The 17,449-nt window shown below is 39.5% G+C and overlaps 1 protein-coding gene across 6 annotated transcripts in view; it reads right to left on the bottom strand.

Annotated features, from left to right (window-relative positions):
• The window catches only part of Fam13a (family with sequence similarity 13, member A), a 92,291-nt gene that overhangs the window by 59,264 nt on the left and 15,578 nt on the right, over positions 1-17,449 (bottom strand). For 2 of the 6 annotated variants that reach the window (XM_087658131.1, XM_087658129.1), the window contains exons 2-3: positions 13,525-13,566; positions 13,235-13,371 (exon numbers count right to left, since the gene is read on the bottom strand). The exons of 2 other annotated variants lie outside the window; for them this stretch is intronic. In XM_087658131.1, coding sequence (XP_087514257.1) covers positions 13,235-13,248 — 14 coding nt within the window. In that variant the 5' untranslated portion in view covers positions 13,249-13,371; positions 13,525-13,566. 6 annotated transcript variants of the gene reach the window in all.

Genomic DNA, 17,449 nt, shown 5'->3' on the forward strand with positions numbered 1-17,449 from the left:
AGTGTGTCCTCAGAGTGTCCCTCATGAAAGCACATCCCACCCTCTGCGTATTTCCTCGGTTGTACCCTTAGCCATGGTTATCACACACACAGGGTTTGTGTGGCATCTTTGTGGACAATAAACTTTGCTATTGGCTGTATCATTTGCAAATTATTATTATTAATATTTTGGGCACAATTTGGTTTTAAAAGTAGTGTGTGTGATACTGTACATAGCACATGGAGTGCATACTATTGTGTAGGAAGAAAATATTTATCTTTATACTTCCCTAATGTCACTCTAATATTCTTTTGCATATTAGGCATAATTTAGAGGGACCTAATGCAAAGAAAAGGGTATTTTCTTTTCAGTTTTGCTTTGATATTCTACTCAATACTTGACAGTCAGCAGACTCATATTTTGTTCAGCTCTTTTTTTGTTTTGTTTTTTGAAAGAATGCTCAGTTTTACTTAGGGTATTTATGCTTAAAAAGAAGTCCAGAACTTTCTAGCTTTTAGACTAGGTCATCATTAGATGTAACAGATAGGTCACTAGATACTGAACCCATTTTACAGATTGGAAGCTAATGTTCAGAGAAGTTGTTCTCACTCTGAATAATCTGGCTTCACAGTGTCCTCATTAAAGATGCACATTAGTCTGAAATAATCTGCTACTTCTAGAAAATTCTGTAAATCCATCTATTAATAACAATTCCATTAGAAAATATTACTGCAATGCTTAAGAGGATTGAGGTGCTTTGCAAGGAGCAAGTAAAAGCATGAATAACAGGGAAACTGAAGTCATTTGCAGGGAGGTTCAGGATCTGTGTCTTTACTTTCTGAGTGTGTCTCTTCATAAATTTTGTGTCTCACACATTGCTCTATGTACAACCTCCATGTTTACATGTACTTTTTTTTTATTTAAGAGGTCACATGATTTGATACCATGCTATTTGACACAGAGTAGTTCGCATCTTTCATATCCTGGTTAGGGTAAATCCTGGTACATTTGCTTTGTCTTTGATCTGCTTCTCAATGAGATGGTCATATACTCACTTTGTATTCTATTTCAGTTTTCAATAATATGATTGCTTTCTTAGAATCCCTACAATTTTCAGCTATAGCAATTGCTTCTAATATTACTTCTTTCATAGTTTTAATTTTTATTTTTTCCTTTTTCATCTGGATTTCTCAAATTTCATTTTTTCCTATACCCGACTTAAAATTTTAGTGTATGTTTTTGAAAATTAAATGTATATATTATATTATATTATATTATATTATTATATTACATTATATTATATTATATGTACTTGAGTTTGTGTGCCCGAATGAATGCATGTGTACTGCATGAATTCAGAAATCCATAGAGGTCAGAAGAGGTGTAAGATTACCTGGAACTGGAGTCACAAACAGCAGTTAGCCCTCCTGTGGGTGCTGGGGATTGAACTCCGGTCCTCAACAAGAGTAGCAACTACTCTGGGGCACTAAGCCATCTCTCCAGCTTTCTTTGTTGAGAATTCCATACATGAGCACTGTATTTACATCATTTCCATTCCTTTCCTTACCCTGCCACCTCCTCCCATTACCCTCAACTTCTCCCCAAATTCATGACTTCTTGAAATATTTTTAAAGATTTCTTTATTTTCTTTATTTTCTCTTATGTGTATGATTGGATGTCTACATGTGTGCATGTATAGCACTTGTTTGCCTAGTGCTCATGGAGGTCAGTATCAGGTGCTGAATCTCCAAGGACTGGAGTCCTATGACTCCATTTAGTGCTGCCCCTATGTATACTTGCTTAGGACTGACCACTTGGCATTGGATAACTCATCAGTAATCTCAGTCCTACAGAAACTGATTCTCCCTCCCTTAGCAGCCATTGATTCTCTCTAGGTATTCATTTGGGAGCCAGGACCTTGTGAATTTTCTCTTGTCCACATTGGCATGTCAACTTGTGTTGTCACTGTATAGTCTTGCTTAGGTAAGGGTTACATGGGTGAATCTTGACCAGCCCAGCAGACTGTTTTCAGTGGTGCAGTAATGACACTGTTACCTTGAGGGTAACCAACAGCTCTCTAAGTGGTCTGAAGACCCTGTTTAATATTAGCGAATTAATGCCTAGTACTGTAAACCTAATCAACTACCCAGGACTGGAGAGTTATTTGGCCTAGGGGAGAACCTAATACTACCAATTTTCTAAACTGTTTTCTACACCTTATACCCACATGAAAATATAACTTTCATTCCTCATTAAAAACAAACAAACAGAGAAGCAAACAACAAAACAAACACAACCCCCCAATTATTTGCAACAAATAGAGATTATTATAGAGATCCGCACATCATCAAAATGCCAAGACAAAGTGACCATGAGATGCCCAGTTCTAGTTGATATATTTATGATGCAGTCTTTATATCTAAGGCTCAGGGAAAATTATGGAAGATGGGTAGAAGTAAGAGCCAGAGACCCAGGGTATCTGTTGGATCACGCCTTCTACCTGATTTACTAAAAGTATCTGCTCTCCACTGCTTCTTGCGGTTTTTTAATGCACATCTAATGCCAATGTAATTAACTGACTAAAGTGTTCTAATCTAATGCACTTCTTATACATCTTTGTCTTTCATTTCACATCAGAACATGTTGTTTCCAACAGAGTCTTACTAACACTTCAAAGAGGTTGGTCAGATCTTCGAGAATTTTTTGAGAAGAATAACAATATTACTTTTCAAGTTTACCTCTGACTCATAAAAGTTGTTTTTTTTAATTTTAATTTTCTTTGATAATTTATGTATTTACATTTCAAATGTTCCCTTTCTTCCGTCTCCCATACCCTTTCCCCCTCCCCCTGCTCTTATGAGGATGCTCCCACTCCCACCTACCCACTTCAACTTCAATGTACTGTCATTACCCTACACTGGGGAAATGAGCCTTCACAGGACCAAGGGCATTTCCTCCTATTGATGCCATCCTCTGCTACATATGTGGCTAGAGTCATAGGGTCTGGTTGGTTGATATTGTTGTTCTTCCTATGGGGTTGGAAACCCCTTCAGCTCCTCCAGTCTTTTCTCTAAATCCTCCATTAGGGTCCCCTTCTTCAGTCCAATGGTTGGCTTCAAGCATCCTCATCTGTATCAGTAGGGTTCTGGCACAGTCTCTCAGGAGACACCCATATCTGGCTCCTGTCAGCAAGCACTTCTTGGCATCAGCAATAGTGCCTGGGTTTTGTGGCCGTTTCTTTATACAACAAACCAGTAGCCAACATTAAACTAAATGGAGAGGAACTTGAAGCAATCCTACTAAAATAAGGGACTCCCTACCTATTCAATATAGTACTTGATTTAATAGCCAGAGGAATCAGACATCAAAAGGAGGTAAAAGGGATATAAATTGGAAAGGAAGAAGTCAAAATATCACTATTTGCAGATGATATGACAGTATACTTAAATGACCCCAAAAGTTCCACCAGAGAACTCCTAAACCTGATAAACAATTTCAGCAAAGAGGCTGGATATAAAATTAACTCAACAAATCACTAGCCTTCCTCTACTCAAAGGATAAACAGGCCGAGAAAGAAATTATGGAAATGACACCCTTCACAATAGCCACAAATAATATAAGATACCTTGGTGTGACTCTAACCAAGCAAGTGAAAGATCTGTATGACAGAATGTCAAGTCTCTGAAGAAAGAAATTGAAATTTCTCAGAATATGATTGGCAGGATTAATATAGTAAAAATGGCCATCTTGCTAAAAGCAATCTACAGATTCAATGTAGTCCCCATCAAAATTTTAACTCAACTTTTCATAGAATTAGAAGAGCAATTTGCAAATTCATTTGGAAAAGCAAAAAACCCAGGATAGCGAAAACTATTCTCAACAATAAAAGAACTTCTGGGGGAATCACTATCCCTAACCTTCAGCTGTATTACAGAGCAATAGTGATAAAACTGTATGGTATTGGTACAGAGACAGGAAGGTAGATCAATGGAACAGAATTGAAGAACCAGAAATGAACCCACACACCTATGGTCACTTGATTTTTTGACGAAGGAGCTAAAACCATCCAATGGGAAAAAGACAGCCTTTTCAACAAATGGTGCTGGCTGAACTGGAGGTCATCATGTATAAGAATGCAAATTGACCCATTCTTATCGCCCTGTACAAAACTTAAGTTCAAGTGGATCAAGGGCCTCCACATAAATCCAGATACACTGAACTAATAAAAGAGAAAGTGGGGAAGAGCCTCATACACATAGGCACAGGGGAAAATTTCCTGAACAGAACACCAATGGCTCATGCTCTAAGATCAAGAATCAACAAATGGGACCTCATAAAATTGCAAAGCTTCTTTAAGGCAAAGGACATTGTTAATAGGACAAAACAGAAACCAACAGATTGAGAAAAGGTCTTTACCAATCCTACATCTGATAGAGGGCTAATATCTACTATATACAAAGAACTCAAGAAGTTAGAGAATCAAATAATTCTATTTAAAAATTGGGTGAAGAGCTAAACAAAGAATTCTCAACTGAGGAATACTGAATGGCTGAGAAGCACCTAAAGAAATGTTCAACATACTTAGTCATCAGGGAAATGCAAATCAGAATATCCCTGAAATACCACCTTCCCACCGGTCAGAATGGCTAAGATCAAAAACTCAGGTGACAACATATGCTCATCAGGATGTGGAGAAAGAGGAACACTCCTCCATTGTTGGTGGGATTGCAAGCTAGTACAACCATTCTGGAAATCACTCTGGCATTTCCTCAGAAAATTGGACATGGACATAGTACTACCCGAGGACTCAGCTATACCCCCCTCAGCATATACCCAAAATATGCTCCAACATATAACAAGGACACATGCTCCACTATGTTCATAGCAGCCTTATTTATAATAGCCAGAAACTGGAAAGAACCCAGATGCCCTTCAACAGAGGAATGGATACAGAAGATGTGGTACATCTACACAATGGAGTACTGATCAGCTATCAAAAACAGTGACATCATGAAATTCATAGGCAAATGGGTGGAACTAGAAAACATCATCCTGAGTGACGTAACCCAGTCACAAGAAACACACAAGGTAAGCACTCACTGATAAGTAGATATTAGCCCCAAAGCATGGAATACCTATGAAAAAATTCACAGATCATATGAAGCTCAACAAGAAGGAAAACCAAATGCCCATGCTTCATTCCTTCTTAGAAGGGAGAACAAAATGCCCATGAGAGGAAATACAGGGACAAAGAGTGGAGCAGGGACTGAAGAAAACTGGTTTTATATGAAAAATTCAGAGAAGATCATCTTTACCTTTAATGCGAAATTTTGTTATATAAATACCAAATCATTTCTTAGTGTTAAACCATTCTTAAGGAGAAACAGTGAATCAAGAAATCATCACCAACTAAGCTGGCAGAGAAGATTGGTTCTTAGTTTATGACATTGTCCAGGTAGTTGCGGGCAAATGCTTTCGCTGAGTATAGCCAGTGCTTGAGTCTACCCTAGGACATGTGCTAAGCTTTCTTGGGCAGCCTTGATGCTTGCTTGAATATAAGAAGTAAACTGTAGAACCACACACAAAATTAGCATGTTTTTATGCAATATATACTTTGAAATGCACAATGAATCCCACAATCCCCCTGCTCTTCAGGCTTTTTTTTTCCAAGTGTTTTGCTTAAGTAGCTAATGTCTCAGTGGTATCCTCTGCTCTTTCCATTGTTTTGTATTCTAAGTATTCTAGTCTCTGAATGGATAGTGATATTAAGATGCCAACGGAGCAGAGAAGTGGAAAAGAACAACACACAATTCTGTTTTGATGACTCAAGTCTTGGCTCCATTTGGGGAATGTTACTTGTTTGTCTGGTCAGTGAAGCAGATAATGGAAAGAATTGAATTCTGACCTCTCCCAAATGGTGTCTTTCTTTTTCTGGCTATCTCTATTTGACCAGAATATGGAAATGGAGACGTCAAGGAGTACATTTGACAGTCTTTGACACCTTGGCTTTCTTTGAAGCACTAGCTCTAAGTTTACTGCTGTTCTAATAGCCTTACAATTTAAGAAGGAAGTTGGGGGTAATAATATCAGGGAAGATAGTCAGTCACCTTTTTTTCCCCTCCATCTTTATTAAATTGGGTATTTCTTATTTACATTTCAATTGTTATTCCCTTTCCCGGTTTCCAGGCCAATATACCCCTAACCCCTTCCACTTCCCTTCTATATGGGTGTTCCCCTCCCCATCCTCCCCCCATTACCACCCTCCCCCAACAATCACATTCACTGGGGGTTCAGTCTTGGCAGGACCAAGGGCTTCCCCTTCCACTGGTGCTCTTACTAGGCTATTCATTGCTACCTATGCAGGAGCCCAGGGTCAGTCCATAACTACAAGTTTTCAGATTGTATTCCAATCAGACGCTCCTAATCAGAGAAGCCAATATGAAGTCATGAAGCAGAAGAACAAAATGGTAAGAGATTTAGTCACAACGGGTATAAAAGTATCACTTTTTACATTCCTTTGCTTTATTATGCTAAAGGAGAGCCAAGGGAGAGCAGCACTAACATTTTATATGATCTATTGTTTTTCAGTAAAGACTGAACACAAGCCTAATGTTTCATTAACATTGAGAGGCTTCAGCTCAGATTCTATAGTTACCTCTTACTATGCAAAAAGTCTGATCAATGATGCTCACATATCAAGAACCCAGGATGGAGTCTCTCAAAAACTGTGAAACAGTATTAGTTTCTCATTGCTGGTCATCATATTGGTAGTTTGGTTTACAGCTAGGTATGCATATGAATATCTCTTATGGCACATGTCAAAAATAGACATCCAATCCTACATAAGATTCCAATTTTTTTTGTTTAATTTTTTTGAGACAGTGTGTCTTTGTGTAGTCTTAGTTGTCATGGAACTACCTCTATAGATCAGGCTGGCCTCCAATTAAGATTTAGTTTCTTAGCCATCAAGAAACAATATCCGAAGGTCCTACATGTTTCAAATCTATAGTCATGGATATTATTAGAAACAGAATTTAATGATTGTTGGTGAAGATGGAAAAAATTTAAACTCTAATTTGTGCTTATTGGGAATGTAATTTGGTTCTGCTGGTATGCAAAACAGTATGGGAATTCTCAAAAATAACTCAAACAATTCTATATGTAACAGAATTAAAAGCAGGGGTTTGAGCTGGCAATTTGAACACCCATGCTCACAAGCGGTATTGTTTACAATAGTCAAAGACAAAAGTAACTTGAGCCAGTGAGTTAGATCAGCTGGTCAAGGCATTTACTACCAAGCCTGATGACCTGAGTTCACTCCTTGGGACCTGCCTTCAAAAACAACAGACTTCTGACACATGGTACAAAAAGGATGAGCCTTAAGTTTATTATGCTAAGGGAAATGTAACAGTCACAAAAGGATAGATTCTGCATGGCTCTACTTGGGTGAGATGCCTATAGCACTATAAATATAAGGCAAAGGCAGAATGATGGCTACCAAGGGCTAGACTTGCGAGGGAAATGAAGAGAGGTTAATGGTCCATGGGCTAGAATTCAGTCTTGTAAGTTCTGAAGAGTTTCTAGTAATGGATGGCAGTGACAGATGTCCAACAACAGAATATATTATTTAAAAAATCACTAAACTGTACGTTTAAAATGATGGAAATGGCAAATTTCAACTTATATATCTTATAAAACATCAAAATAATTAAAATAGATTTGACTGTTGAATGCTATGCTACTTGGATCACACACACACACACACACACACACACAGAGAGAGAGAGAGAGAGAGAGAGAGAGAGAGAGAGAGAGAGAGAGAGAGAGAGAGCAGCTGAACTCCATAGTGTCCCTTCATCTTAGAAACACTATTCCAGTCAAGAAGAAGGAGGGAAAAAAAGATAATATTTGAAACTCCAAACTGTCCAAACACGCATTTGATTTCTCTCTGGTTAAAAAGTTAAGCATATACTAAATAAACAGCTTGTTTGTTCAACTCAACAGCTTGTAACAAACTTAGTCACAAGTAAAATGTATGGAGTATATACTTCTGTAAATCATTCCTGAATAATAGCTTGTTTGTTTGTTTGTTTTGAAACAGATCTCACTATGTAGCTCTAACTATCCCGGAACTCAGTGTGTAGACCAGACTGGTCTCGAACTCGCAGATATCAGCTTGCCTTTGCCTCTTGAATGCTGGGATTAAAGGCATGCACCACCATACCTGGCTGATAATAAGGAGTTTTAGAAAAATTATCTTTCAAAGGCAAAAATCAATTACAATCAAAATTTAAAATTAAAGAAATGTAATGAAAACATTACATTATAGCATAAATTATAAGATAAATTGTTTAAGAAGGTATACCCTGTCCTATAAAAAAAGCTGTCTACAGATGTTTTTTTTAAAGTTTTCTACATACAAAGATAGGAATAATATGACATAATTTCTAGATATCTCCCTGTTTGTGCTACAGAAAATCAAACACAGAGCTTCGCCCATTTTCCCTTTGAACAACATATCTAGCCTCAGATAAATTTTTATATAAGATGATATGTCTAAGGCTCCACCAATTAAAAGTGGACAAAATCCTAAAGAATGATCTTGTATCCCAAACAACTAACTGGGAACTAAACCTATCAAATATTCTTCCAGGACGATTAGATGGCAGATAAAACCCTGATCGTGACTTAAGCAAGTCCACACTCGCAGATAGTATTTTAGCTTTGGTTTGAACCATGTTAGGAAACTAGGAAGAACTGGATCCTTGCTAGAAAACAGGTTGAATTTGCAGATCAGGAACAAGCCTGAGAAGCCATACGGCTGGAAACAGCTCAGTACGACTGGCTACAGCTTGGAAGATCCTAAAGCAAACAGCTCAGATTTAGATGAAGCACAGGCCACACAGGCAGTCCAGGAATTTGTGTAGAACTCAAGTGTAAAATCTGTTGGATAGGCACCTGGAGGCTGATGGTGGGTAGGGGTTGAGCAGGAGGGGGTGAGGAAATGAAAGTGATGGCCAAGAGTTTTGGTTCCGGGGGAAATCAGTCCTAGAAGCCCAAAGCCAGGTTTGTAGACAGTGAGAACTCAGACAAATGAAAACATAAACAAGTCGAAGATCCCAGCCAGATCTAACCGGATGCCAGGAGGAAGAATGCAGACAGCAACAGGCAGAGGAGCAAGGGAGAACATCAAGGGAAAGTTGCTTTGATGGGAATCTGATCAATGGAGTTGGGGGTTCCTGTTTTTGGATTCCAGCCTAGAATCTGAAAGGGAACAGAGTATGGACGTGCTTGCCAAGAACGTTCCTGTGTAACGTGCACGGGCATGTGTTTGTTTTGCTTCAGCCTTACCAAAGTTTTGCTTTACTTTCTGTTCCCCTAATTGTTTCTGCAGGGCTGGTTAATCCCAAGGGAGCAATCTGCGGAACAATGATACCTATTATCCGAGCTACTGTAACTACAGTAAACTTGACACATGGCCACAGCAGGTGTTGCTCTATGGATATTATTTCCTTTCCCTTCAAAGAAAGACACCTGGCTCTCTGTTGACTTAGGGCAGGCTGAAGAGGGACTGCAGTAGACACTGAACTGTTATCACAGAAGGTATTTACTTAGACCCAGGGTGCTAAGAGTCCTGCTTTATTGCAGAAACATCTGAGGCAGATGAAATGCCCAAGAGAGAAATACAGGGCACAGCCTATGAGGAAAACAGCAAGTCACAGAAGAAGAAATTCTACCTCAGGGTGCTGAAGCAAGGTGAGGAATGTGGGCCCTTTTTGGTCCCTTGCCTCTGCACCCAACCCTCCTCTGTCCAAACCCAGACTCTGAGGCCTCCATTGGTATACAGCAGCCTCCTTCCGGGCCCTTCATCCACACACTTGCCTCACCAGCTGAGCACCAACGACTAGGTACCTATCTGTGTGATCTGCCTATGTGGGTCATCTGCGCCCCTTCCTTGGAGAACAGAGGACTGCTTTGCTCTATCTTCATTCTGTCCTGATCCGTTTCATTTTCGATGAAGGCTGACCCCTCCCAGACAGCAGCCAGTCAAGTTTTCTGTTCCACTTTACGCTGGTCTTCCAGAACCAATCCAACTAATGACCAGTCGTTCATTTCTAACCACTCTGCCTGGCAGACGGAGCAGCTTGTGCAGTGTACCTATCTCAGCAGGTATGTCTCATCTATTGGTCGGGCCTGCTATTCCCTTAAGAAAAACCTAGTGAATTCACACCAGTGACCTATAGTATGTAGCATTCAGTACTCAAAATTACTATTTTGGAAAGTAGCAGGTTGCAACTACCAATCCACAAAGTACTCCTTTGAATGTAAAGAAAGGAGTATAATTTTTTAATCATCTTAGAAAAACCAGTGAGGAGTTTATGAGTCTTGTAATAGCTCTGTTTCAGGGATTGAATCAAAGGATTCCTGCGTAATAAAATGATAGCAAAAATGGGAGTTGCGGATACATGAAAATGTATTGAAAACAGCCAAGCATGTGTCTCTTACTAGACATAACACACAAAAAAAAATGTGCACTTACAAACTGTCTTCAGCAGACAAGTCATATTCCCAGCTAAAAGTACCCAGCAGAGATGAATGACAGTTGGCGCTCACCTTCCTTCCACTCTCCTCCTCCTTAAACTCTTTATGCTACAACAGTAACAAAGTCTACTTCAAACTAGCCATGTAAATAATTATGGGGTAGGTCCGTGTTTCCTCCGTAGTTTCTTTTAGTTTCATATCAAGTGAGAAGTAAAACCAAGTTAAAACAAACTCATACCAAACTAATTCTTATATCATTCTTGAGACTATCATATAATGTTACGTAGGAAGAAAAACTTTTGGAATTTTAATTACAGGTTAAATAATTACTATTTTTGCTTCCAGGAAACAACAGCTCCCCTTACTTTCAACTTTCATTATCTGAAAACAGCAGCTGCTCCTGTCTTCCTTCTCTACTGTGAATGCAGTCTTGAAGGAATAGTCATTCTTGAAGATTTATTTGTATTATTTGTGTATTTATGTGTATATGTGTGTAATATCGTGGTGTGTGTGTGTGTGTGTGTGTGTGTGTGTGTGTGTGTGTCCAAGAAGGTGAGGAGAAGGCATCAAACTCCTGGTGAGGGAGCTGCAGGAGGTTGTGAGCCCCTTGGTGTGGAGGATGGGAACTGAACTCAGGTCCTCCCGAAGAGCAGCAAGGGCTCTTAACTGCTGAGCCATCCCTCTGCAGAGTCATTCTTTATTCTAATGTCCTCACATATTAGTGTTTATGGTCCTAATATTGAATAGAGGAAGCAGCCTGCACTAAAGTCCAGGAAATGCACTATGAACTCTCTTTTACTCTCATTTACTTTCTAAAATCGTTTGCTTTAGACTTATCTTTATTTTATATGTGTGGATGTTTTGCCTGCACATATGTATGTTTCTGTCCAGTGCCTAGTGTCCTGGGAAACCAGAAGGAGGTATCTAATGCCTTGGAATTGGAGTGCAGACTATTGGGAACTACCGTGCTGACTCTGGAATCAGACTCAGGCCCTCTGGAAGAACAGCTAGTGCTCGTAACCATTGAGCTACCTCCCCAACCCCTTTATTTTACCTTCAGTCTACCAATCTAGAATTTCTTTTTATAGACAGTATTAAAGAAATATTATAGTCCAGACAATGAGAGAAAAATTCACAGCTTTATACTGTAAACACTAGTATATATCTTTGAAGACGTAAGCCCCCTTTTGCCATTTATTTTAAATGTACTAAACATTAAACATATCATTAAATACTACTTAAAACACAGATTTTTCTCACTCAGAGTTACAAAATTAAGACCGTCAGAGAAAGGCTTTCAGTAGATGGCATAATCCAGTGATTCAGTCCTGTACTCTGTGAAGTTTAGTTTCCCTTATTAGATAGCAATCACTTCTTTGATATTATCACCCATGTTTACATAATGATTCTAGAATCACTACAGACTCCGGGATGACACCCTATCATGGCCATGGTGACTGTACAGTAGAGATTAAGAGAATGTGCAGATCCAGGATTTAAAAACAAAACAGGAACAACAACAGCAACAACAACGACAACAACAGCAGCAACAACAACAACAGACTGCCAGGCTATCTCACCCTGAAACCTGCTACACAGTGTATTGAAGGGCTGAACACTGGGGAAAGTAGTCACTTGACTGTACCTGGCATTCTGTGACACATTTCTAAACTATGGGTGGTTAAAATAAAGTCTAATTCTAACTCTGTGATGACTGCAAAAATTACTTTAAGTAAATAAATAATAAGTAAAGAAAAAATATGTTTTATGTGTCCTCATATTTTCTTAAAATGTAGACTCTAAAATTAAGGCAAGACTAAAAAGGACACGATTTTTAGTTTGTGTGATTGTATGATATTCTATCAGTGGTTCTCAATTTATTGTTTGCAACTCCTTTCTCAGCAATCACCTATATCTTGTATATCAGATATTTGCATTATTCACTAACCACTATATATCCAACAATACATTATATATTATTTATAACAGTAGCAAAATTAGGAAAAAAGTTATGAAGCAGCAACAAAATAATTTTATGGTTGGGGTCACCATGACATGAAGAATTGTATTAAAAAGTTGCAGAAATAGGGACGTTTGGAATCACTGTTCTAGCATATTTTTGAGAACTTTGAGTGGGAGGGCATTTAGGAAAAGAATGCAATAAAGAAGACTTGGTTCTAGATTTTAGTCAGGTGGCTCAAACAGAAAATATAAAACATCCCAAGGACATGGAAGGTGTCCAGTCACCCATGATGCCACCTAGTTCCTTTCCTGATTCTGTTAACTTGACCTGTTACTACTACTAATAGTTGTTATTCTGGACTTGTAAATGCTAAAAAAACAATCCTGAGCTCCAGAAGCTTGCTGAATATTTAGTTTATTGTTCCACTACTACCCAGAAAATGGTAATAATCCAAGGCTTTGTCAGGTGGTACTGGGGACTGTACACACACACACACACACACACACACACACACACACACACACACACTCACACACACTCATGATCACTGCATTTGTGTCTATTGTGGCAATGCTGATCCCAGGGCCTGTGTTACAAACACATCCTCCAGCTGGCTTTCATGCCTGGCTCGGTTTTTAAATGTAGGTCCCTACTTTAGCATCAGGTGCACTTTTGACGATTAAATTCTGAATTTAAAATAAAAATGTCTCATTTTAGTGTTTCAATTGTATTAAACACCAAAAACAATACCTCAAGCACCACATAAAACCAAATGTGATGGTCTATGCTTGTAATCTTGGAACTCCAGAGATAAAGTAGGAAGATCAAAAGTTCAGGGTTATCTTCAGCTTCAAGGTAAACTGCCAAGCAACCTGGGGCATATAAGGCTGTCTCAAAATAGAAAAGAAAAGAAAGAAAGGAAAACAAAAGAAAGGAAAAGAAAAATGGGCAAATAAACCCAAAGGAATCTTAGCACACTTCTATGTTTTACAGCAGATCAAAATAAAACACAATCAATCAATCAATCAATCAATAAATACCTCAGGTAGAAAGGTGATAAAGGTCTTTCATCTTCCTGTGAGCTAAAAGGAAAAACATGTGAATTAATATGATTTTTACTAATACATCTATATTTTACTAAAACCCTGTTCTACCTGTCACAAATTGTGACATATTATTGCTGATCTTAGAGTCAAGTTAACAAAACACTCTCCCTAGGACCTAGCCAACATCCATAACTTCTTCAAAGAAGCCAGGCCATCAGATGTATTCTCAGATAAGCCTAACACTAAAGTAATTTATATCACACTTCAAGAAGCAGCTTTTTACTGTATTTTCCAACAAGTCTAACTAGATACTCATATTACACACAACCCTTACAAATGATTGCAGACAATTATTTTTGCAAAGTTAATTAAATTTATCCTACTTTGCCAAGTAGGATAAAGGATGAAATACTTCTGTTAAGTGTGGGATACTTCAGGAATGATTTCCTGAAAGTGAAAAGCACATTCCCCCTGAGGCAAAACTCATGGTGTTTGTTCTTCTGGGGTTGCTATAAGTATTGAAGGATGGTAAACTATGCCAGGAAGCTTGGTGGGTAGAGCGGGTTGAGACCCTGGAAACTTGTGGCTGCACACCTGAGATGAATGCACCTCTCTGCTCCCTGCAAAATTCCTGGCCTGGAACAAGTGCCCCACTTCCCACATAAGCAAATCACATAGACATAGAACGGGGTTCTATGCTATGAAGTACCTAGAGGCTCTGAGGGTTTAGCCAATAAGCTTCCCTTCTCAGACATTCCTTCCAGAAAAAGGTATTTAATTTCAGGTCCACCCCGAGAATTTGGTACTTAAGCATCCATTTTCCAGGCTGAATGGTCAACAAACAGTTTGGAACCAAGGACTGTCTCTTTCATAGGGAGTATGGAGGAGGCCTTCGCCTAAAGAGCTGCTGCCTAAATCCGGGACAAGGCCCCTCTGCGCGCTCCCAGCCATAACCCCCGCCAAGTGCCAAGCTAAGAACAATCACTGATGAGCAAAGCTACAGATCACTCCCTCCTCCAACCCCTCACGCCCAGTCCTGGGCTAGGGCCTCTGACTCTCCTCTCAACTTCTTGAGACTCAGTGTGGAGCATGAATGTCCAGGAATTTGGGAGCACCCTGTCCTGGCCTCCTCGAGGACTCGTGGACCCCCAGCATGTCATTCTGGAGCAGCAACTGGGGGCCCAGAAGCCAGGGAATACCAACTGCTTCCTCGCATCTCAGACTGCATTTTTCCACCCTGGAGCGGTATCTTGGTGCTTCCCTGAAGCCCAGCACCCAGCTGGTGGAGGCTTGGGATAAGCTGGGATACAAGCAGTCAAACTCTCCCCATTTTGCCTCCCCAGCAGCCATGCCCAGTGGTGAGGCGGGACTCGGACCCACAGGTATAATTTTCTATGGATAACAGGAGGGGACATAGTTACAACAGTTCCAGTCTCTCAAACAAGATGGAAGTAATAGGAAGTGTAATATGAAGACATTTAATTTTAAATGTAAAATACATGCTAACATTTCCTTTAACATGTTTTTCTTCTAATAAACTACCTTTATAAAAGCACAAAGTGAGTTTCTCTTGCTAACTCAATTTCTTAAGCATAATTCATGATAATGAAAATGTTGGATTCAATTGGCAATAAAACTGGAAGTAAACGAGATCTTCAGTGACATAATCTCACATACACTTCTCTCTCCTTCTCTCTGTCTCCGTGTCTGTCTGTCTCGGTCTCTCTGTCTCTCTGTCTCTCTTTCTGTCTCTTTCTCTCTCCATCTCTTTATGTCTCTGTCTGTCTCTGTCTCTCTGTCTCTCTCTGTCTCTTTCTCTGTCTCTCTCTCACACACACATATACACACAGTCTCTCTCTCTCACACACACACACACACACACAGTGTCTGTCTGCCTTTCTCTCTCTCTCTCTCTCACCACACACACACACACACACACACACACGGTCCTCAGAGTTGAAAAATGTTACTTTTTAGCTAGACCTGGGCATATACAATTTGACACACTATTTTGCAATCTCTTATGATTTTTTGGTTTGCAATTTTAATCTTGTTGAGCTCTTCTTTTGCCCATGTTGTCAATAATACCTACTGTTCATAGCATCTTTGTGTTTTATGTGCACATGCATACATACACAGGCATAAATTAGCTATGCTAATTCTTCCCATAGGAGAGGTGATCTATCACTTCATTGCAGACTTATGTGGATGGCTAGGAACAAAGCTGGTACCATTCAGTTGTAACGTTTAAGACATGGAGGTGACCACTTCTGAGAAATATTCAGGTTGACTAGGATGAAGATATCTGAAACAAAAGTTTTATAGTTTTATACTACTTTAAACTAACCTAACATAAGACATTTACATGTTTGATTTCAAAGTATTCCTAGAATATATATGACAAAACAATTGGGCTTGTTTTCTAATCAAGGGCTCTATATCAAAGAGACATTGTGCCAAGAAAGCTACCAGTATAAACCTCAATGATTTCATGTTACAGGAGAGGCGTATTGCCTGGTGTTGTAAAGTGAAGGTTGTAATACTAGCATCAAACAGCTTACAGTGAATTGACATGCTTAGCTCATGTTGTACTTTTGTGGGCGTTAAATCAGTCATATTTGTTTGTTTGTTTAACTGCTCAGAGTTTGCAGGCATGTCCAGCCTCTCGGCAATGTGTTATGACACTGTCAGCTACAGAGTTTACGTGCGAACAATGCCTTGGAGTTAAAATATCAATCACAGAAAAACTCAATTCTAAGTAGGTTTATGGTTTAGTTTTGAGCCACATTCATAGCTGTGCTGGGCCATGTTGCCAGATAGGACAGGGCTCTGAACAAAGTTGTCTTCCTGGGCCTTCTACTAATGTTTTTGTAGTTAGGTGAGTGCAGAAGCACTCTTCCTCCTCCTCCTCATCCTCCTCCTCCTCATCCTCCTCCTCCTCATCCTCCTCCTCATCCTCCTTCTCTTCTTCCTCCTCCTTCTCCTGCACAAATACAATGAATTATTTGTTGCCTTTGGATCCTCATAGAGACTCTTGATGCCCTTGCCATCATTTATCCAGAAAAGTAGGCTCAAAGTAAACCCATAACTCATCCAGGCAATGACTAGAGTAGAAGATGGAAACTTGTCAGGGAGGGAAGAGACTCCAAAGCAGCTGTGTGGAAACTGTCCTTGGTGGGGGCTGAGGATGCTAGCTCTTGGCTCCTTGGTGTATTTATCTCTTGGCTGGAAGCTGTTCATGAGAATGTGCCTGGAACTGGGCAGAGGTACCGGACACCTCATGCTGGGCCATCCAGACTGACTAGTTCATTCTCTCTCTATGGTTCAGCCCGGTGTCTACAATTGGATCTTTAAAAATGTCCCCAGAGCTAGCAGCTTGATGGTGTCCCACCCTCAGAGACTCTCCCTGCTTACAGGAACTCTGCATTCACTTTCTCTTAAGTGCCTACTATGAATTTATAAAAACTTCTCTCTAAAACTTACCCTCCATGGTTCTCAAAGTTTATTCTTTGAAGTCTGTAGACAAGAACCTGGAAGCCTCCATCCACTTAGGTGGTCATTCTGATTTCTGGGAGAACCCTGCTGTTCTCAAAGATACCCCAATATTACTGCATTACTAACCGGCCAGGGCTGAGCATAATTTATTTTTATACTTTATTCTGTCTTGGTCCTTAATTGTCTTCTAATTGATTTAATTATCAAAATAGTTTGCCATGAGCCAGGGATGTGGTTTGGATGTTTGAATGTCTGCCTGGAACTGAGATTAAAGGTGTGGGTTGTCAGGCCAGTCCAAGAATGTCTCTTGATGGAAACACAGGTTTAGATCATAACAGAACATTGTTTTAGTCTATGTTGGCACAAAGTAAATTCATCAATGAGGCATGAAGTCAGAAACTACAAACCATAACTCTGTCATTTT

This window comes from Rattus norvegicus, chromosome 4, assembly GCF_021556685.1.
Source record: "Rattus norvegicus strain SHRSP/BbbUtx chromosome 4, alternate assembly SHRSP_T2T, whole genome shotgun sequence".
NCBI lineage: Eukaryota > Metazoa > Chordata > Mammalia > Rodentia > Muridae > Rattus > Rattus norvegicus.